The following is a 23,292-nucleotide window of genomic DNA, read 5'->3' on the forward strand; positions in this document are numbered from 1 at the left end:
ATAATTACTCCGGCAAGAGGAACATCCAGCTACACGTGTTCCAGATAATTACTCTGGCAAGAATTACATCCAGCTGCAAGTGACCCTATAATTACACCGGCCAGAGGTGCATCCAGCTGCATGTGTCCCTGATAATTACTCTGGCAAGATTTGCATCCAGCTGAACGTGTCCCTGATAATTACTCCGGCAAGAGGTGGATCCAGCTGCACGTGTCCCTGATAATTACTCCGGCAAGAGGTGCATCCAGCTGCACGGGTCCCTGATAATTACTCTGGCAAGAGGTGCATCCAGCTGCAAGTGACCCTGATAATTACACCGGCCAGAGGTGCATCCAGCTGCATGTGTCCCTGATAATTAATCTGGCAATATTTGTATCCAGCTGAACGTGTCCCTGATAATTACTCCGGCAAGAGGTGCATCCAGCTGCACGTGTCCCTGATAATTACTCCGGCAAGAGGTGCATCCAGCTGCACGGGTCCCTGATAATTACTCTGGCAAGAGGTGCATCCAGCTGCAGGTGATCCTGATAATTACACCAGCCAGAGGTGCATCCAGCTGCATGTGTCCCTTATAATTACTCTGGCAAGAGGTGCATCCAACTTCAATTATCCCTGATAATTACACTGGCAAGAGTTGCATCCAGCTGTATGTGTCCATGATAATTACACTGGCAAGAGTTGCATCCAGATGTATGTGTCCATGATAATTACAGCGGCAAGAGTTACATCCAGCTGCATGTGTCCCTGATACTTACTCTGGCAAGAGGTGTATCCAGCTGCATGTGTCCCTGATCATTACAGTGGCAAGAGGTGCATCCAGCTGCATGTGTCCCTGATAATTACTCCGGCAAGAGGAGCATCCACCTACACGTGTCCCTGATAATTACTCCACCCTGATAATTACACCGGCCAGAGGTGCATCCAGCTGCATGTGTCCTTGATAATTACACTGGCAAGATTTGCATCCAGCTGAACGTGTCCCTGATAATGACTCCGGCAAGAGGTGCATCCAGCTGCAAGTGTCCCTGATAATTACTCTGGCAAGAGGTGCATCCAGCTGCAGGTAACCCTGATAATTACATCAGCCAGAGGTGCATCCAGCTGCATGTGTCCCTGACAATTACTCTGGCAAGTGGTGCATCCAGCTGAACGTATCCCTTATAATTACAGCGGCAAGAGTTACATCCAGCTGCAAGTGACCCTGATAATTACTCCGGCAAGAGGTGCATCCAACTTCAATTATCCCTGATAATTACACTGGCAAGAGTTGCATCCAGCTGTATGTGTCCATGATAATTACACTGTCAAGAGTTGCATCCATCTGTATGTGTCCATGATAATTACAGCGGCAAGAGTTACATCCAGCTGCACGTGTCCCTGATAATTACAAAGACAAGAGATGCATCCAGCTGCATGTTTCCATGATAATTATTACGGCAAGAGATGCATCCAGCTGTACGTTTTCCTGATAATTACAAAGACAAGAGGTGCATCCAGCTGCATGTGTCCCTGATACTTACTCTGGCAAGGTGTGCATCCAGCTGCAATTGAACCTTATAATTACAGCGGCCAGAGGTGCATCCAGCCGCACGTGTCCCTGATAATTACAAAGACAAGAGGTGCATCCAGCTGCAAGTGAACTGATAATTACAGCAGCAAGAGTTACAGCCAGCTGCAAGTGACCCTGATCATTACTCCGGCAAGAGGTGCATCCAGCTGCATGTGTCCCTGATAACTGCAGCGGCAAGAGTTACATCCAGCTGCACGTTTTCCTGATAATTACAAAGACAAGAGGTGCATCCAGATGCATGTGTCCTTGATAATTATTCCGGGATGAGGTGCCTCCACCAGTACGTTTTCCTGATAATTTCAAAGACAAGAGGTGCATCCAGCTGCATTTGTCCCTGATAATAACTCTGGTAAGAGGTGCATCCAGCTGCAAGTGAACCTTATAATTACACCGGCCAGAGGTGCATCCAGCTGCACATGTCCCTGATAATTACTCCGGCAATAGGTGCATCTAGCTACATGTGTCCCTGATAATTACACTGGCAAGAGGTGCATCCAGCTGCAGGTGACCCTGATAATTACATCAGACAGAGGTGCATCCAGCTGCATGTGTCCCTGATAATTACTCTGGATAAGAGGTGCATCCAACTTCAAGTATCGCTGATAATTACACTGGCAAGAGTTGCATCCAGCTGTATGTGTCCATGATAATTACACCGCCAAGAGTTGCATCCAGCTGTATGTGTCCATGATAATTACAGCGGCAAGAGGTGCATCCAACTGCAAGTGACCCTGATAATTACTCCAGCAAGAGGTGCATCCAGCTACACGTGTCCCTGATAATTACTCCGGCAAGCGGTGCATCCAGCTGCACGTGTCCCTGATACATACTCTGGCAAGTGGTGCATCCAGCTGCAAGTGAACCTTATAATTACAGCGGCCAGAGGTGTATCCAGCTGCACGGGTCCCTGATAATTACACCGGCAAGAGGTGCATCCAGATGCACGTGTCCCTGATAATTACTCCGGCAAGAGGTGCATCCAGCTGCATGTGTCCCTGATAATTACACTGGCAAGAGGTGAATCCAGCTGCACGTGTCCCTGATAATTACACCGGCAAGAGTTGCATCCAGCTGTATGTGTCCATGATAATTACAGCGGCAAGAGGTCCATCCAACTGCAAGTGACCCTGATAATTACTACAGCAAGAGGTGCATCCAGCTACACGTGACCCTGATAATTACTCCGGCAAGAGGTGCATCCAGCTGCATGTGTCCCTGATAATTATTCTGGCAAGAGGTGCATCCAGCTGCACGTGCCCCTGATAATTACTCTGGCAAGAGGGAAATCCAACTGCACGTGTCCCTGATAATTACACCGGCAAGAGTTGCATCCAGCTGTATGTGTCCATGATAATTACAGCGGCAAGAGGTCCATCCAACTGCAAGTGACCCTGATAATTACTCCAGCAAGAGGTGCATCCAGCTACACGTGTCCCTGATAATTACTCCGGCAAGAGGTGCATCCAGCTGCATGTGTCCCTGATAATTATTCCGGCAAGAGGTGCATCCAGCTGCACGTGCCCCTGATAATTACTCTGGAAGAGGTGCATCAAGCTCCACGTGTCCCTGATAATTACAAAGACAAGAGGTGCATTCAGCTGCACGTGTGCCTGATAATTACTCTGGCAAGAGGTGCATCCAGCTGCACGTGCCCCTGATAATTACTCTGGCAAGAGGTGCATCCAGCTCCACGTGTCCCTGATAATTACAAAGACAAGAGGTGCATCCAGCTGCACGTGTGCCTGATAATTACTCTGGCAAGAGGTCCATCCAGCTGCATATGTCCCTGATAATTACTATGGTAAGAGTTGCATCCAGCTGTATGTGCCAATGATGATTACAGCGGCAAGAGGTGCATCCAACTGCAATTGACCCTGATAATTACTCCAGCAAGAGGTGCATCCAGCTACACGTGTCCCTGGTAATTACTCCGGCAAGAGGTGCATCCAGCTGCATGTGTCCCTGATAATTATTCCGGCAAGAGGTGCATTCAGCTGCACGTGCTCCTGATAATTACTCTGGCAAGAGGTGCATCCAGCACCACGTGTCCCTGATAATTACAAAGACAAGAGGTGCATCCAGCTGCACGTGTCCCTGATAATTATTCTGGCAAGAGGTGCATCCAGCTGCACGTGTCCCTGATCATTACTATGGTAAGAGGTGCATCCAGCTGCATGTGTCCCTGATAATTACTCTGGCAAGAGGTGCATCCAGCTTCAAGTATCCCTGATAATTACACTGGCAAGAGGTGCATCCAGCTGCATGTGTCCCTGAAAATTACAGCTGCAAGAGGTGCATCGAGCTGTACATGCCCATGATAATTACACCGATAAGAAGTGCATCCAGCTGCTAGTGTCCCTGATAATTACAGCGGCAAGAGGTGCATCCAGCTGCAAGTGAACCTTATAATTACAGCGGCAAGAGGTGCATCCAGCTGCAAGTGAACCTTATAATTACAGCGGCAAGAGTTACATCCAGCTGCAGGTGACCCTGAGAATTACACTAGCCAGAGGTGCATCCAGCTGCACGTGTCCTTGAGAATTACACTAGCAAGGGGTGCGTCCCGTTTCACGTGTCCATGATTATTACACCAGGAAGCGGTACAGCTCCTTACTATTCTGTTCATCATATGGTTCCACGGGTTGAAAGAGAATCAAGTGTGGACATTAGTTATGAACAAACAGTGGATTTTATTTCCACACTGGAAAACTCACAAAAGGGCACATACTGACATACTGATAGTGTGACTTGCTCCCATTTTCAGTTCATTTTTATTTGTGTGGGATTGTCACTTCATGAACCCTCAGGTCAGCTATCTTGGCGTGCTTTACTGTTCCACGCTCAAATTGTAAACCCAGCAGAGATCGCACCTTTGCTGCCCCCAAACTGTGGAACGACATTCCTCTTTCTATCAAATCGGCCCCTTCATCAACTCCGTTCTATCCAGACTGAAGATGTACTTTTATTTCTTTGCGTTTTAAGTCCTCCTCATGCACCTTATGTTCTAACTTCTTGTATTCATTTCGCTGTGATAGCTTTTTGATCTGTCCAGCACTTTTGTCAATGTAACTTGTTTTAAATGTGCTGTTTAGATAAATGGAACTGAACTAAACAAACAAAAGCCTGCAGTGTTTGGAAAGTGACTGTGAACTAGCAGCAGGTTTTGAAGGCAGCATGTACTACAAAGTTGATGCATTTGCAGAATGAAGCGGTGCAGCCCTTGAGAGGCCAGGGGCAGAGACCATGTGACCAGCAGATTGAAAAGAAGCTTTGCTCGGGGTCCATTTTAAGGAGACAGCACAGGAGAAAACAGCTCCTTGAAGAAGAAATTCTGTGCTGGATTGGCCTCATAGGTGGTTATAGACCAATGGTTCTCAGCCTTTTTCTTTCCACTTATATACCACTTTAAGTATTCTTTATGCCATTCTGCTTGCTTAAAGTGGTTTGTGGGTGGCAAGAAAAAGTGTGAAAACCACTGTTCTAATCGTACCAAATTATGCGCGCAGTTTCCTAATTCCAAAGGAAATGGGCCAATGACAATTTTTCTCATTCAAACTATTTCAATAACAATTGGGTCTAGTGCGTGGCTCTCAACCTTTCCTTCCCACTTAAAATGGTATGTGAGTGGTTGAGAACCACTGTTCTGGACAATTTCCTCCTGTGTTATAGAGGGACGAGAAATACGGCTCGTGGAGGTCACTTTTGTTTGACTGACCCACCAAAAGGGTTTTTACCTGCAGAAGGAAGACTGCTCTTGGATGGTGCCCAGAGTGAGAGTCTGACCCACGGAAAGGGTCCTGGAAGTTGTGTGAGCATCACTTGCTTCGTGTCCCCTCCGCCAAAGAGGGGAGGAGTTTTGGTTGCCTCTCATCGCATGTGTTGTTTTACTTGAAGGACTGTTTGGGGCCCCCCGCATGGTGGTGAAGTTTCAGTACAAATGCAGCAGTCACAGGGGTAGGTACCACGGGGAGGATTGGTGGAGAGGGACGAGTGGATGAGGGAGCTGTCTCTGCAGAGAGAGAGAGAGAGAGAGGAGGGGGAAATGCCTGGGGGTGGGATCATGAAATTGTGGAGGATGTTATGATGGAGGCTGGTGGGGTGGTGGGTCGGTGAGGAGCAGGGGAATCCTGTCCTTGTCGGGTCTGGGGGCAGAGGGCAGATGAGCGGGAAACCGAGGAGAGGGTGAGGGCCGAGTTGAGGGCGGTGAAGGGGAAGCCATGTTTTCTGAGGACACCTGAGATGCTGGATAATGGAAGAGTTCCACCGGGAGAAGCGAGGGAGCAGGGTGCGGAGGTGTCGTCAGGGCAGCTGTGCGATAGAGTGGGGGTCATAAACCCACTGAGATGCCCTCCTTTTCTGGAAACACTGTCCCCTTTTTACTTCATTTGGATGCTGCGTGACCTGCTCAGTTTCTCCAGCACTTTAGAGCGTGGGAAATGTTTTGGTTTTGTGGAGTCTGGATTCACAGCCCGAGCTGGAGGCTCCGCGTTCCGGGTTTTCCACACTCCCGTTGCTGTTGGTTGCTTCTCCAGCCGGCAGGTGTCGCTGTGGACACGGGCGACTTCGGACATGGCGGCCGGCGACGTGGTGGGGAAGCGGTGCTCGGCAGCGCTGCTGAGGGCGGGGAGCGAGGCGGGTGAGAGCGGGGCTCAAACCGGGACCACCGAGCCCGGCCCTCCCCCTATACCTCAAACACCCCCTTCTCCTCCCCCTCCCCTTCTCCTCCCCCTCCCCTTCTCCTCCCCCTCCCCTCCTCCTCCCCCTCCCCTCCCCCTCCCCTCCCCCTCCCCTCCCCCTCCCCCTCCCCCCTTCTCCTCCCCCCTTCTCCTCCCCCTCCCTCCCTCCTCTCCCTCCCCCGTCTCCCTCCCTCCCCGTCTCCCTCCCTCCCCCGTCTCCCTCTCTCCCTCAAACACCCCCTTCCCTCCCCCGTCTCCTCTCCCCTTCCCTTCTCCTCTCCCCTTCCCTTCTCCTCTCCCCTTCCCTTCTCCTCTCCCCTTCCCTTCTCCTCTCCCCTTCCCTTCTCCTCTCCCCTTCCCTTCTCCCCTTCCCTTCTCCTCTTCCCTTCTCCTCTCCCCTCCCCTTCTCCTCTCCCCTCCCCTCCCCTTCTCCCCTCCCCTTCTCTCCTCCCCTCCCCCTTCTCCCCTTCCCTCCCCCTTCTCCTCTCCCCTCCCCCTTCTCCTCTCCCCTTCTCCTCCCCCTCCCCTTCTCCTCCCCCTCCCCCCTTCTCCTCCCCCTCCCTCCCTCCCTCAAACGCCCCCTTCTCCTCTCCCTCCCTCCTCTCCCTCCCCCGTCTCCCTCCCTCCCCCGTCTCCCTCCCTCCCCCGTCTCCCTCCCTCCCCCGTCTCCCTCCCTCCCCGTCTCCCTCCCTCCCCGTCTCCCTCCCTCCCCCGTCTCCCTCCCTCCCTCAAACACCCCCTTCCCTCCCCGTCTCCTCTCCCCTCCCCTTCTCCTCTCCCCTTCCCTTCTCCTCTCCCCTTCCCTTCCCCTCTCCCCTTCCCTTCTCCTCTCCCCTTCCCTTCTCCTCTCCCCTTCTCCTCTCCCCTCCCCTCCCCTTCTCCTCTCCCCTCCCCTCCCCTTCTCCTCTCCCCTCCCCTCCCCTTCTCCCCTCCCCTCCCCCTCTCCCCTCCCCTCCCCCTTCTCCCCTCCCCTCCCCCTTCTCCTCTTCCCCTCCCCCTTCTCCTCTTCCCCTCCCCCTCCCCCTTCTCCTCTTCCCCTCCCCCTTCTCCTCTCCCCTCCCCCTTCTCCTCTTCCCCTCCCCCTTCTCCTCTTCCCCTCCCCCTTCTCCTCTTCCCCTCCCCCTTCTCCTCTTCCCCTCCCCCTCCCCCTTCTCCTCTTCCCCTCCCCCTTCTCCTCTTCCCCTCCCCCTTCTCCTCTTCCCCTCCCCCTTCTCCTCTTCCCCTCCCCCTTCTCCTCTTCCACTCCCCTTCTCCTCTTCCCCTCCCCCTTCTCCTCTTCCCCTCCCCTTCCCTCCCCTTCTTCTCCTCCCCCTCCCCTTCTCCTCCCCCTCCCCTTCTCCTCCCCCTCCCCTTCTCCTCCCCCTCCCCTTCTCCTCCCCCTCCCCTTCTCCTCCCCCTCCCCTTCTCCTCCCCCTCCCCTTCTCCTCCCCCTCCCCTTCTCCTCCCCCTCCCCTTCTCCTCCCCCTCCCCTTCTCCTCCCCCTCCCCTTCTCCTCCCCCTCCCCTTCTCCTCCCCCTCCCCTTCTCCTCTCCCCTCCCCCTCCCCCCTTCTCCTCCCCCTCCCCCCTTCTCCCCTCCCTCCCTCCCTCCCTCCCTCCCTCAAACGCCCCCTTCTCCTCTCCCTCCCTCCTCTCCCTCCCCTGTCTCCCTCCCTCCCCCATCTCCCTCCCTCCCTCAAACACCCCCTTCCCTCCCCCATCTCCTCTCCCCTCCCCTTCTCCTCTCCCCTCCCCTTCCCTTCTCCTCTCCCCTTCTCCTCTTCCCCTCCCCCTTCTCCTCTTCCTCTCCCCCTTCTCCTCTTCCCCTCCCCCTTCTCCTCCCCCCCCCCCCCCATTACCACCCTATCAACTCCATTCAACAGTTCTCCCTTGCTTGTCTTTGTGTACTAGTTTCTAAAGTATGGTTGGTGTAATGTTACCTTGTTGTGATCTGCCCCCAGGAATTGAACAGAAGCTTCTCATAGGTTCTGCGTGTTCCCAGGAAACTGCCCCTCCCAAGATTGTGAAGGTTCCCAGAAGTGAAGGTGAGTGGGACAGATGGCTTCCTCCTCCCAGGGTCTGGGCTGTAGGGTGAACTACAGCAATTGGCTGATTATGGGAAACTTGTAGCGGGCGCTACAGCAGAGAGTTATAGTCAAGACTGGTTTATTGCACACTCTGCTGCTTGTGTAGGTCCAGTTTCCCACCGCTGGGCCTGGTTTTCCCGTTGTTGTCGCCAGAAGTGACGTCAACAGCATTCCAGCCACTAATTAGTTGGTATTCCTGAAGCACAGGCAGTTGGCCAGGGAGAAAGGCCATTAGCCTGCGCGGGCTTTTCGAGATTGCTGTGTTTGTCTGCCATTTTGTGTATCAGATTGCCTCCACAAGCCCCACCCCCATTGATCCCATTGATTTTAGGAGCCTACCCCTGCGTCACGGGGCTTGTGTAGTGACCGGCTGGCTGGTGTCCATATGTGCCAGTTTGAGACGGTCAGTCTCTTCCTTACCACCGATGCCCAGCACACCTGTGGTTGTGTCAGACCCCTGGTGTCTGTCATTGCACAGTCTCCCTGTCACACATGTTTTTAGATCCTTGGGGATAAATATCTTGGGCTGGCCGTACAGTAAAGGCTGTATTGGGGCTAGGGTGCCTAGTTGCTCCCTTAGCTTTTTCAATGCTGCCACTTGTGGTTCTTCTGGGCCCTTGGTAGAGACCACGATTTCCCCCGGTATGACCAAAGGTGTGCCGTACACCATTTCCGCTGCCAAGGCGTTGAACTCCTTCTTTGGTGGTGTGCGGATACCCAGGAGGACCCATGGTAGTTCATCTGTCCAATGCGGACCCTAGAGCTGAGCCATCAGGGCTGTCTTCAGGTATCTGGAACCACTCCACCAACCTGTTGACAGGGGGTGATATGCCATTGAGTGGTGGAGTTAGGTTCCCAGAAAGTTGGCCAGCGCCGCCCAAAGCCCCGAGGTGAATTGTTCACCCCTATCTGAAGTCATGTGCTCTGGCACTCCGAACCTTGGCATTCAGGTATTGATCAAGGCTCTGGCGCTGGACTCGGTTATTGCTTCTGGCTATCTCGTGGAGTGTTTGACCGTCGGACAAATCTTCTGGCTGCCATCTTGACGGTGGTTCTGATGGCCAGGTGCTCCAGGTTGTGTACCACATCAAAAACCTGCCAGTAGGATGGGGCGGGCTTTGCCAGTGGACACGTTGCACAGGAGCCTCTCGGTAGCTGGGCCGATTGGGACGTCCTCTGGCCTGAGCCTGCCGTCTTGTATGCGGGAATCTCAGGGTCTGTCTGTGGTGCTTTGGCCAGGGCTGCATAGTCTATCGCCTGGGACAGGGTCTGGATGGTCTGACTCACCGGTTGTTACAGTGCATCGTCCACTACATTGGTTTTACCAGTGATGTGTTCAATGTCCGTGGTAAACTCGGAAATGTAGGATAGGTGTCTTTGCTGCCCGGCTGACCACAGGTCCAACACTTTATTGAAAGCAAAGGTCAATGGCTTGTTGTCTGTGAAATTATCTCCCCTCCAAAAAGTACCTGAGGTGTAGGACCACAAGAATTTGTGGTCGAAGGCGTTGTATTTAAGTTCAGGTGGCCAGAGGTATCTGCTGAAGAATGCCAGGGGCTGTCACTATCACTTGATCAAATGTTCAAACATGCCCCTGACTGCTGTGTTGGTGGTGTCTTCTGTGAGAGCAGTCAGAGGATCTATCCTGGGCTGTACCAGAATCGTGGCATTGGCCAGTGCGTTTTTTGCCTTCTGGAGGATCTCTGATGCTTCCCTATCCCTGCCATGAGTGTGAACAGGGGGAACATGATGTGGGCTGCTGCCGGTATGAAATGTTGGTTAAAAATTGATCATACTGGCAAATTCCTGGAGGCCCTTCTCCATGTGGGGTTTGGTGAAGCGCCTGATGCCCTCTTCCTTTTCAGGCAGTGGTGTCGCCTCGTGTACGTTGATTCTGTGGCCCATGAAGTAGATTATCTCTAGCTCGAACTGTCATTTGGCCGGGTTGATTGTGAGGCCAAAGTCGCTCAGGCGAATACAATTGTCTTAGGTGGGCCACATGTTCCTTGGAATTGCGGCTGGCTTTTAAGATGTTGTCCAGGTAAATGAACACAAACCTGAGGTCCTGGCCCACCTCGACAATCGCCCTCTGGAAGGTCTGGGCTGCATTTCTGAGCCTGAAAGGCATTCTTAAGAACTGAAACAGCTCAAAGGGGTTGAGGATCGCAGCTTTAGAAACTTCATCGGGGTGGACCGGGATCTGATAATAGCCCCGGATGAGGTTGACCTTGTTCCTGTAGGTTCATGGTGAAATCCTGTGTATGTGGTACAGGAGACCTGTCTGGTGTGGTGGATTTAATGAGGCGGTGATGGTCTCAGCATGGCCTCCACCCTCCCGCTGCCTTTGGTACCATGTGCAGGGGGGAGGCCCAGGGACTGTTGGAATGCTGCACTATCCCCAGCTCCTCCATTTTTAAAAAACTCCTCTTGTGCGAGGTTGAGTTTCTTGGGAGGAAGGCGGTGCACGGCCTGGTGTGGGGGAGGTGGGGATGGGATCTCTGTCAGGATGTTGTGCCATACACCGTGCTTCGGTTTAGCTGAGGTAAACTTGGATGTCATGATGTGTGTGAACTCGTTTCTGGACATTCAGGGAATGTCTGGAAAGTTCTGGCATGCTCCAAACACCACCCTTTGAGGTCCACTAGCAGACAGTGGGCTCAGAGGAAGTCTGCTCCAGGAGTGATTGTGCCACTGCTGCCAGAGTAAAAGTCCATGTGAACTGGCTGTTGCCAAAGCGGAGTCAGATGGTATGGATGCCAAAGGTCCTAATACTGCTACTGTTCACCACCCTCGGGGCCAGACCTGGTTTCTCGTTCCGAGCGTCGTAGGCTGAGGGGAGAAGGACACTAACCTCGCCACCTGTGTTGACCAAGAGTCCTAGACATGGAGGAGGCTGTCTCATTGGCCAACCGCCGTAGACACTAGTGACGGTTGGCCATGGCATTTCCCTGAAATGCACGGGGGCAGGGGGGTATGGGCCTCTGCACCACATCACTGATGGTACAAGCACAACTGATCGGTTGTGGCGGCCTTGACGTTCACTATGTGTGTGGCCTAGCGACCGATTCCACCTTGGCGCTGCTGTCCCTTTTTGCTCTCCAGAGCATGTCTGCCTGAGTGGCGGCTTTCCTGGGGTTGCTGAAATCCTCATCAGTGAGCAGCAGTCAGATATCCTCAGACAGCAGGCAAGGTTTGTGCCCCTCAGCCCTCATGAGGGTGCAGGGGGCCCTGTACCCCAGGCCGTCCATGTGCAACAGTCGGGTGGCACGCTCGCCCCGTGCCAAAAGTTCAGGTTAAAAACTCTGAGGGCATCGTATTTGCCTTGTTCTGGAGGCTGCTCCAGGAAATCGACGACTTGCGCTGCTGTGTCCTGGTTGAGTGAGCTCGCCACATAGTAGAATTTTGTGGTGTCAGCGGAGAACTGTTGGAGCAGGAACTGGGCTTTGGCCTGCTTGAACCCCACATTGTTCATCTTCGGGTCCACATGCCATTTGGAGTAGTCGGGGTCACCAATGTAATGGGCGCTACAGCAGAGAGTGGAGGAACAACACATTCAGTGTGGTTATAGTCAAGACTGGTTTATTGCTGATGCTACTCCTCCTTATATAGGCCCAGTTTCCCGCTGCTGGGCCCGGCTTTCCTGCTGTTGCCATTGGCATTCCGGCTGCTGATAGGTTGGCGTTCTCGCCATTTGGGCATTCAGCCAGGGAGAAAGGCCATTAACCTGCTTGGGCCTTGCGAGATTGCCACATTCGTCCGCCATTTTGTACATCGGTTAGTGGACCACTACAAAATAGCCTTTATATTGGAATGAGATTTAAATTTAGACATATAGCACAGTAACAGGCTATTTCGGCCCTCTAGTCCGTGCCACCCAATTCACCTATACCCCCTGGTACGTCATGAAGGGTGGGAGGAAACCTGAGCCCCCAGGGAATACCCTCGCAGGCATGGGGAGAACGTACAAACTCCTTATAGACAGTTTTGAATTTGAACCCCGTCCCGATCGTTGGTGCCTTAACAGCGTTGTGCGAGTTGTGGGAAGTTGGGGTATTTACTGCAACTGGGATAAAGAATTGATGAGTAAGTTCAGTGAGGAGGGACAGTGCTGGGAGGTTGAGTGATGACCTGCTCCCTGTGGGATAGAGGACAAGTCTCCACAGGGATGTGTAGATTTGCAGGGTGACCCCAAAAGATTGGAGCAGAATGGGACTATTAACACCACTGAGCCTGCTCCAGCATTTGCATCGTAGCTGATGAATTTCCCTCATCCCTATTCTCCAGCTTTCTCCCCATAAACTAATCAAGAATCTATCAACCTCTCTTTTAATGATGACTAGTCCTGGCAGGGCAGAATGGGATCCCAACACCATTGGTCACTGGCAGCCAGCCAGAAAAGGCCCCTTTTATTCCCACTCTTTGCCTTCCACCTGTCAGCTAATCTGATGGCTGGCTGGTACAACACAGGTACACAGTTCCAGCCATTGACTGTGGACTGGAACTGGCTGACTGCACTTGCAATGTTTGACTGACTGCCTGTTTCAATGGGGTGTAACTGGGTCTGACCGACTGCCTATGAGCCTGCCTGTACCAGGGGTGTGATGGGCCTTAAGTGTTTCCATGTGCTTTGCCCCAGTGCTGGACAGGCTCCAAGACTTCTTGCCGCGGATGGCAAAGGCGAACACAGAGCTGAGGAAACAAATGGAGATGGCTGAGGGGAGGCGATTTGACATTGAGAATGTGGAAGATTGTCCAGGCAGGATCATTGAAATGGTGAGTGAGTAGTCACCTAGTGGATGGGAGTGGAGTGGTGTTTATGCCTGTCCATGGGGGATGCCCCCATGACTCTCAAACTCAGGCTGGACGTACCGGTGACCCCTATCCATGGGGGAACGTATTGGTGACCCTGACCCCCATCCTCAAGCTGGATGTGCATTAATGACCTCTGACCTTGGGCTCCATGCCCCACCCTTCTCCCCCAGTCCGCCTGTTGGATTATAGGCACCAGATTCCCAGCCGTCCTCCCCACCCCCACACTTCTTGCTGTACCAATTCCTTTGCCCATTCTGCCCTGCCAGGACCTATCGTTTTTTGAAATGGGGAGTGAGAGCGGAGCAGAGGAATGGACGTCTGATGATTCCCAGTCTGATGAAGAGTCATTTGGTGAAGTGACAGCGGCAAACCTTAAGCTGCCCACAGCCCATCCACAACGCAGCGGCCACATTGAGGTGGTGTCAGTCGACCAGACACAGTGACTGAGGGTCTGGCTCACGGACAGTCGTTCCCTGCTGCACCGGGGGCTGGGAATGCCGTCATGGAGTTGTGCACGACCTGGGTGTGAGGAAAGCCCATTGCATGAGCCCATCCCAACACTTGGTGCTGCAGGTCACCCTGTGGACGGGTCGGACCCTGCCTGCTCATCGGTGGGGCGAGCCATCGCTGAACAAACTGGTTTCTGGTCAGTCAGTCACAGTTGCCATCCCCAATAATCAGCCATCTACCTGCCCTATCAGAATGCTTTGAATGCAGAGCAGCCTGATTGTAACAGGAACACGCCACTCGGCCCCCTCCAGGGTGTGCTGCCATAAGCCCCATTTTGTAGAACATTCCAGCACAGTACAGGCCCTTTGGCCCCCAATGTTGTGCTGACCTGTGTAAACTTGCTCCATAACAATCGGAACCCTTCTTCCATTGCAACAATAACCTATTTTTCTTATTTTTATGTGCCTGTGTAAGATTCTGTTGTACCAGCTTCCACCACCATCCCCCGGCAAGGCAGCACCCATGACTCGTATGTGTTTAAAAAAAAAATGTCTCCCCTTAACTTTCCTCCAGTCACTGAAACAGATGTTCTTGTGTAGTTGCTATTGTCTCTCTCTCCACCCTATCTGGGCCCCTCAACCTCTACTGTTTCTCTCTCCACCCTATCTGGGCCCCTCAACCTCTATTGTCTCTCTCCACCCTATCTGGGCCCCTCAACCTCTATTGTCGCTCTTGACCCTATCTGGGCCCCTCAACCTCTATTGTCGCTCTCCACCCTATCTGGGCCCCTCAACCTCTATTGTCACCTCTCATCCTTCATCACTCCTAAGAGAAAAGCCCTAGCTTTGACAACCTTGCTTCTCCAATCCAGGCAATCGCATCCTCTGCAAAGAAGCATTTGCATTCTTCCTGTTTTGACCACCGTCCTCCTTGACCAAAGAGCCTTCTTTTTTGGTGTTGGAGCTGTTTCCAATCGGGACCCTTTCTGAGGATGTTTTGAGGGATTCGGTGCTGCTGAAGGGAAGGGGTGGGTTAGTCAGTGAGCATAGGCATCCCCAAGGTTGTGATGGATGTTTCCAACCTGATTGGTAATGCAGAGTAAATGGCCAAACCATTCTGATTGTTACCTCTCCTATATAAAGGACATTGTGTTTTTACTTTAACCATGGTGTCTGTTTTACTTCAAACCGCATAGTCGCTGAAGGAGGTGCAGGCTCAAGAGGTTGAATGAGCTCAGAGGCTTCTGGTGTCTGAAGCCCAGTCTCCTGAGCAGGAGGGCCATGCCCTGAGATTGGCCGCACTCAGGCAACAGCAGTGGTGCAGATCACACACATGGGGTGGGGTTCCTCTCTGGTCCTGCACTTTAGCCAGGACACTCAGCAAGATGTCCTGGTTTGGGGCAGTAATCCAAACTGCAGACAAATACAGTGGAAGGAATTGCACCTGCCCTGACCTTCTGGATCCGCAGGCATGGGGCATGGCATTGTCTTTCCTGTGATTGATCTTTCAATCTTTCACTTTTTAGAACGGTTCACTGACGGCTAAAGGCGAGACAATCCACCACCACAGTACCTCGGGTCGCAGTTGTCCCCTGCATTAGGCTATGCCAAGTCTGTTTAGAAGTGATGAGATGGAGCCATTGATAGCAGATTGTATAATTGCAAAGTTCAGAAAATCAAAGCTGGCAGCATAAATGGGAGATTCATTTGGCCAGTCGGCACCTCACCCCTCCCTGCCTCCTGCGCACACACTTGCCCTGTTGGACACTTCTCTTTGCCTCTCCAGTTGGTGGAAGAGTAGGCAAATCCTGCAGAAGAGGAGGCTGAACACCCATGTCATATTTCGGATTGTTTCAGCAATCTGCGACAGAACAGGAAGCATCAAATGCCAACATTGTATAGAGCTAAACTCCACAGAAAACAGATGGAATGCAGAGAAAAGCTTTACTTGTAAGAAAATAAAATCACACGGCATTTTAAAATTGGGACCACATTTTTACAGCGATGAGTAACTTCTCACAGTCGATTTTGATCCAGACTTGGAAGGAACTGAGATTTGTGGGAAGCTGGATGGGCCACATTGAAACATTTTGAATGTTGAAAGGCATGGATAGAATAGATGTAGAAGGGTTGTTTCCCATGGTGGGAGAGTCCAGGAGAAGAGGGCACAACTTCAGGATTGATGGTCATCCGCTTAGAACAGAGATGTGAAGGAATTTCTTCAGGTGGGGAATCTGTGAAATTTGTTGCCACAAGTGGTTGTGGAGACCTGGTCATTGGGGGTACTTAAGGCAGAGATTGAGAGGATTAGCCAGGGCATCAAAGGTCATGAGGAGGGCAATGGGGCTGAGTGGGAAAATGGCAGGGCAGACTCAATGGGCTGAAAGGCCTATTTCTGCTTATGGATCACCCCCAGGGCCTTGTTGTTGTGAGGCACTGTGCCACTCTTTGCTATATTTTGCTAATGTCTTGATGTCTTTTTAAGGGGGGGGGGAACGATAAGGAAAGGAACAAGCCCTTTGGCCCACGCTTCTGTGCTGAATATGATGCCTTATGATCTTGTGTGCTGGATGGATGGAGCCCTGGGGTGCACTAGAGGCCCTTTGGTGAGCCGGGTGGACAGGCCCTGTGGTGAGCCAAGTGCGGATGGGGCCCTGGGATGAGTGAGGTGAGGATGTGGCCCTAGGGTGAGCGGGAGGAGGGAATATGGCCCTGGGATGAGCTGGGGGGGACAGGCCCTGGGGTGAGTAGGAGGAGGGAATAGGACCCTGGGGTGAGCCACACTCCTAGGGTCCTAGGATGAGTGGGGTAAGGATGGAGCCCTGGGGTGAGCGGGGAAAGAGAATGGGACCCTGGGTGAGCTGGGGGACAAGAACCTAAGGGAACAGGGTCCTGGGGTGAGCTGAAGGGATGGTGTCCTGCGGGGACAGAGTGAGCCAGGACGGGGGGGGGGGGTCTTGGGATGAGCCGGGGGATGGGGCCTGAGGTATCCTCATCAGATGGCAGTCGCTCACCCATGGGTACCAGAGCTTTTGAGCTGACATCCAACATTCTCCCATCAACTAGGAGCAGAATTTAATGCGATGGGCCCCTCCTCGGAGATGACTGGGGGGCAAGGATGACAGTGTTCGGCCACACTGAAGATGCTGCTAATACTGACGGCATGCTGTGGATACAACCTCCGACCCAAGATGGCAGCACCACCTCTGCCGGTTCTCAAGAGTCTCCCTGCTCTCCTCAGTTGTCGCAGATTTGACGAAAGGTCACAGCTGAACCAATGTCTTCCCTCTGCAGATGCTGTGCAGGCTTTCCTGCACTTTCTTGGTTTTTGTTTCAGATTTGTAACATCTGCAGCTTTTGAAGGGGTTTTCAGACCAGTAATATGGGTATATGATTGAACATTATCGATACAGTATTTCACAAACATCTAAACATTCAACGGCATATCTAATATTCTGGAACAGGAATGCGTCAGACTTTACATTCACTGTGTCCTCACACCACACTGCTCCCAGAGGCATCAACATCTAATGCAACAATTGCCTGATTTGAAGCTTACGTGCATAGATTTAAAACGTATTGATCCTGGTGATGGGAGAGATGTGGCGATGAGCCCTGGCCTCGGCGGGGTGGGGGGTGGGGGGGTGGGGGGTGGGGGGGGATTGTGCTCTGCCCAATGGAACATGATAGACAATTAAACAAAACCTCTGCTTGGTTGAGTGGGTTTTTTGGAAGAAGGTCCAGGCTCTTAACATCCAGATACAGGGTGTGCTCAGCCTTCGCACCTTCCTGTCCCGTGTGAAATGACACAAAGATGACCTTCAGGTAGAAACTGCAACCATTGATAACAATGAGAGTCTAGAGTCTAGATTTCCAAACTATACAGGAACTGTCAGGGGCTCTGTGTTCAATGTGCAGGGTTTAGCTTCAGCCTTGCTACACCACGAACATTGAACAGTCGCGCTCAGCCGCTGAATCAACACACCCGTGCTCCTGTCCTGCTAAAATATAGCCAAAAATAAGCAGAGATGAAGATGTCCCTGCCGTGACCTAATACTCCACCGTCACGGCTTTCGTTCGGAGATATTCATGGAGAGCCTCCTCACCTGGAATCAGAAGAGAATGAATGTTTGGAGGGAAAGGCCTTTCTGGTCACCTTCATTCAACCTGCATTAATTGTTCTGTGCACTCACAGGCAGAACAGAATAAATCTGTACATAGCAAGATCCCATAAAATGCCATTAGACCCATGTTATGTGGGTGTGGAAGTTTTGGAGGAAGAGAGGTTGGTTTATCACGGACACTGGACCAAAGGGGTTTCTTATTCTGCTGTAAAAATACGAGCTGAGATCTCTGCAGCAGGATTTGAACCCCAATCCTCTGACTAGGTGGCAGTGGAGGCTCCTCACACTTCCCTGGTGCAGGAGGGAGGTGTGTCTGTCCATGGCACAAACTACCATGGTGGTGGAGAGCAGAGGGAAGGGGTGGGATTTAGTCTCGTGAGGAGGAGGAGGTAGGTTGTGTGGGGCCAGAGCAGGGTGGAACAATTGTGCTGCGGGTGCTGGACAGGAGATGGAAGTGAGATGTGAGTCACCATTGCTGGGACCACCCAATTAGAACCCCTTCACCCATCCCCCTCTCTCACCTACTGCTGCTCAGGGTACATGTAGGTCACCTGTTGCTCTGGCCTCTCACTCGGCCAGGGATCTCTGACTCCCCTTTTGGTTCTGGACCCTATCACATGTCACACCCACACTGAGGAGCAAAGCCCCAGACACTGTCATCAGGCAAGAGCCAGGCTGAGCCCCTCCCACCCACCTGGTCAGTGATATCAATACCTCCCCCAACCTGGACTTACCCAGGTCTTTCCCAAACCCAGACTGCTTGAAACCTCCAAAGGGAGCTGCCACATCTGTCTTGTTGTAGGTGTTGATAAAGACTGTTCCAGCTTCAAGTCCATCGCTGACATACATTGCTTTCCCAATGTCCCTTGTGAAAACTCCTGAGGCCAAACCGAATTCCGTATTGTTTGCTCGATGTAACACTCCATCCACGTCCCTGGAAGCAGCGAACAGAGATTAGGATCAGTACTTGCCACTGACACCTAACATCCAGGTTCTCCAAGAGCAATCACTTGAGAGGTAGCCATGGGGTGCTGTCATCTAATGGCTCCTCGGCAGGGAGAGAGTAAAGGCGTGCACAGAGATTTTCACACAAGAGAAGAAATTAAAATGAGGTACAAACCTGCTGAGACACAGACAGAGGCCACACACTATGTGTGAAAGTGTCTCAGTGCTTTGAGATTCTGTATTGATGTAGGGGCTTATGAAGAAGAGAAGAACGTGTTGAATGTTAATTAAGAATAATCTCACTTTTTAAAAATGATTTGAACTGAAAATATGAAAAAAAAAAATTATTTGGTATGTTTTATTTAACCATATAACAATTTACAGTAGAGAAACAGGCCATAATGGCCTTTCTAGTCCGCACCAATCTACGTGAAACTCCACTAATTCCACCTACTCACTCCCTTGCCCATAACCCTCCAAACCCCTCACATCCATGTACTCATCTAACCTCCTCTTTAATGACAGAATTGACCCTGCTACAACCACCTCTTCCAGTAGGTCATTCCACTCAGCCACCACTCTCTGAGTGAAGAAGCTTCCTCTTATATTTAACTTATGACCCCTTGTTCCAATCTCACCTACCCTCAGGGGAAAGAGCCTATTCACATCTATTCCCTTCAAAATTTTAAATACCTCTATCAAATCCCCTCTCAACCTTCTACGCTCCAATGAATAAAAGTCCCAGTCTCTTTCATTTGCTCAAAGGTCAGAAAATAGGAACCTAAAAAACATATTTTACCCTCTTTATCCCATGATTAGGCCAAATATAAAAAAAGGATTATTTAATGTGAAAAGAATAAGTGGGTTCTGTTTAATATTATCTTGGCTATTTGATAGTTCTTTATTCCTCTTTCCATATAGATTCTGTTCCATATATTAAGCAAATGCTTTAGAATTGGTACTTAGAAACATAGAAAATAGGTGCAGGAACTGGCCATTTGGCCCTTCAATCCTACACCACCATTCATTATGATCATGGCTGATCAGTACCCGGTTCCTGCCTTCTCCCCATACCCTCTAATCCCCTTAGCCACAAGGGCCAAATCTAACCTCTTAAATATTGGTAAGGAACCGGCCTCAACTACTTCCTGTGGCAAAGAATTTCTCAGATTCACCAAAAGGTGAATCCTTAAACCGTGACCCCTCGTCCTGGTTTTTCCCAGCATCGGAAACAACCTTCCTGCATCTAGTCTGTCTGATCCTTTAAGAATTTTATACGTTTCTATAAGATCTCCCCTTTCTAAATTCCAGGGAATATAAGCCTAGTCGATCCAGCCTTTCTTCATATGCAACTCCTTCCATCCCTAGTATCAATCTACTCTATGGCGAGGATGTCCTTCAGATAAGGAGACCAAAACTGAACACAGTATTCCAGGTGTGGTCTCACCAAAGCCCTGTACAGCTGCAGTAGGACCTCCCTGCTCCTGTACTCGAATCCTCTTGCTATAAATGCCAACACACCATTCACCTTCCTCACTGTCTGCTGTACCTGCATGCCCACTTTCAATGACTGGTGCACAGCGACACCCAAGTCTTGCTGCATTTTCTCTTTTTAAACTGATACCATTTAGATAATAATCCTCTTTCCTGTTCTTACCTCTAAAGTTGATAACTTCACATTTATCCAGGTTATATTTTCCCTTTCAAAAGTTCTTCATGCCATTTGTACAAAATATGTTCTGGATTCATTTCTCCTATTTTATTCATTTCAGTCTGTACCCACGCTGCCTTTTACCCAGTTTGATAACAGGTGGACAAAAATCTTAACTGAGCAGCTTTATAATAATTTTTAAAATTAGGCCTGTTCCCCTTACATCAGAGGAGGTCGTTTTATCACGAGGGGCCAAGATAGGGTGATAGTGACAGTCTGTGGTGGGGGGGGGGGCAATCAAGAGGGAGGGCTGTTTGGTGAGGAGAGGCGGATTGATGGAAGGGAGACCACGGAAATGGTAGAGGGGCAGACAGTCCCATCCACACAACGCCTCCTCAGCCGGCTCGTGACTGATCCACTGGATTGGGATCCCAATCTGCACCTCTGACCTGTAGAGTCCTAGGTCACACACAGACCCCCTGATCTGACCCCTCTCCTCCCTGATCCACCCTCTCTCCTCCGCACATCCGTCCCCATTCCTCCCCCCATCCACACCCCTCTCTTCCTTCATCTGCACCCTTCTCCCTGATCCACTCCCATCCGCCCCCACTCCTCCCCCATTCGCCCACTCTCCTCCCCAATCTTCCCTCTCTCCTCCTCCCATCTACCCCCTCTCCTCCCCATTTGCCCCTCATCCATCCCACTCCCTTCCCCATCTGATCCATGCAACCTGTCCATCTTCCCCCCAATATGTCCGACCCCCCATCTGTCCCCATCTCTCCAAGCCCCACAATCTATCTGCCCTCCTCCTTCTCCACCCTCCCATCCCCTCCCCCCAATGGACTGTGCTCATTGGTCTGAGTCCAGGGCTACTAATTGTCCACTCACCCATCCTTGAACTTGGAAATGACCATGACAGGCCCGAAGGACTCCTCTTTGGCAATAAACATGTCATCCTCCACGCCTGTGAAGACGGTGGGTTCCATGAAGAAGCCTGGAGCAGTGACATTCAGAAGTCAGCCTGATGCAGAGATCATGGGGGCTAGAGATTAGACCAACCCCTCAAACTCTGGGAGACCCATGTCAGAGCAAGGACTGGAAACGCGGTGACAGACTCCCAGTCTACACCCGAGCCTCCTTGAAACCCATTGCTTGGGCCGTGGGTTCCACAGCTACACCCGTGAACTGCAAGGAGAGTGGGAATACAGGGGACAGAGCACAAGGTCACAAGGACCAGTCAGGAATGGAAGTTGGTGAGGGCGACTGGTTGGGACTGTCCTGGTGTGGGACAGGGATTGGACAAACTCGGGCAGCTTGAGGTCAAGATGGAATGAAGCAATTTTGGTGGGAGGCTGAACGCTGGGGTTTGAAGTGATTCATGCTGTCGACATGCCCTCCAGTGAGGCATCAGACATGACTCCTCAGTATCGGCTGAACCAGAATATTCATACATGGGATTAGGGTGAGTGGTAAGTGATACACAAAAGGCTTGCCTGTAGAGAAGGAAGCAGACAGTGGTCATGAAGCAGAGCTGATCCGACTGGAGGTAAAATGTCGGGGGTCCCTCATCAGAAGGAGTGAGGACAACATGAATTTTGCTAAGTTCTGGACAATGTTGAGGGTTAGTAAAGAACACAGCAGGATGTAGCTCAGTTACAGATAACTGGGCACAGAGGTGCAGGGGTGGCACAGAGTGGGGGTTGGGGAACAGTCAGTGGGGACGGAAGATCTGGGGAATGGAGAGGGGGGGACAGTGTAATGGGGACCAGATGCAAGATGGGGGAAGTGACAGTGGAACGGGGAAGAGATGGGGAACGGGGATGAAAGATATGGGATATGGAGAGGAGGGTCTAACAGGGGTGGGGGGAGCAGACAGGGAGTTGGGGGACAGGGAACAGAGAGGGGAATGGGGAACAGTGGCGGGGACGGGGAACAGATGGGGGAACGGGGGGGACAGGAGAACAGATGGGGGGTGGGGTGGACACAGGGGGGATAGGGGAACAGACGGGGATGGGGAACAGATGAGATAGGATGACAGAGGGGGGATGGGGGACGAAGGAACAGACGGGGGCTGCTTGTCTGGTGTGGAAGTTGACATTTATGAGTATGTGACAATGATTGTAATGAACGAGAGTGAAGCAGGACAGAAGGAGGGGGAACCTAGTGGGCAGGATGCAGCCTCCTCCCCGTACAGGACGGACGGAGGGAGGGGTGGACAATGAACCAGAATGGGCCACAGCCCCCCCCCCCCCCATACAGGTCAGACAGACAGGGAGGGACAGAGGGAGGGGGAACCTCGTGGGACAAGACACAGCCCACCTCCACATACAGGATGGACGGAGGGAGGGATGGGCAATCAACCAGGGTGAGGCACAGCCCACCCCCCACCCCCGTACGGGACAGAGGGAGGGGGAACCTAGTGGGCAGGACGCAGCCATGCCCCCCCAATACAGGACAGACAGACGGAGGGAGGGGGAATCTAGTGGGCAGGATGCAGCCTTTCTTCCCCCCCCCCCCATACCAGACAGATGGAGGGAGGGAGGGATGGGGAATCAACTGAAATGGGGCACAGCCCTCCCCCCCATCCTGTACAGGACAGAAGGAGGGAGGGAGGGGGAACCTTCTGGGACAGGACGTGGCCCACCCCCGTACAGGACGGAGAGAGGGAGGGGGAATCTACTGGGACAAGAAACAGCCTACCTCCACATACAGGACGGGCGGAGAGAGGGTAGGGGAATCTACTGGGATAGGATACAGCCCATCCCCACATAGAGGACAGACGGAGGGAGGGAGGGGGAATTACTGGGACAGGAAACAGCCCACCTCCACATACAGGACGAGCGGAGAGAGGGTAGGGGAATCTACTGGGACATACAGCCCATCCCCACATAGAAGACGGACGGAGGGAGGGAGGGGGAATTACTGGGACAGGAAACAGCCCATTTCCATATACAGGACGGGCGGAGAGAGGGTAGGGGAATCTACTGGGACTGGACACAGC

General features: G+C 52.1%; 2 protein-coding genes across 2 annotated transcripts in view; one reads left to right on the forward strand and one right to left on the reverse strand.

Annotated features, from left to right (window-relative positions):
- Positions 1-5,702: 5,702 nt before the first annotated feature.
- On the forward strand, positions 5,703-14,735 carry nopchap1 (NOP protein chaperone 1). The gene is made up of 4 exons (XM_069909980.1): positions 5,703-6,206; positions 8,185-8,268; positions 12,947-13,083; positions 13,389-14,735. The coding sequence occupies exons 1-4, from the start codon at positions 5,810-5,812 to the stop codon at positions 13,563-13,565; spliced, it is 795 nt and encodes a 264-aa protein (XP_069766081.1). The 5' UTR covers positions 5,703-5,809; the 3' UTR covers positions 13,566-14,735.
- A 761-nt stretch (positions 14,736-15,496) lies between these two features.
- Positions 15,497-23,292, reverse strand: part of aldh1l2 (aldehyde dehydrogenase 1 family, member L2) — a 94,018-nt gene continuing 86,222 nt past the window's right edge. The window contains exons 21-23 of the mRNA XM_069909979.1: positions 21,180-21,285; positions 18,430-18,629; positions 15,497-17,677 (exon numbers count right to left, since the gene is read on the reverse strand). Of these exons, the coding sequence (XP_069766080.1) occupies positions 17,622-17,677; positions 18,430-18,629; positions 21,180-21,285 (362 nt within the window). The 3' untranslated portion in view covers positions 15,497-17,621. The remainder of the gene's footprint in view (positions 17,678-18,429; positions 18,630-21,179; positions 21,286-23,292) is intronic.

The sequence above is a fragment of the Narcine bancroftii genome, chromosome 13 (genome assembly GCF_036971445.1).
Source record: "Narcine bancroftii isolate sNarBan1 chromosome 13, sNarBan1.hap1, whole genome shotgun sequence".
NCBI classification, from domain to species: domain Eukaryota; kingdom Metazoa; phylum Chordata; class Chondrichthyes; order Torpediniformes; family Narcinidae; genus Narcine; species Narcine bancroftii.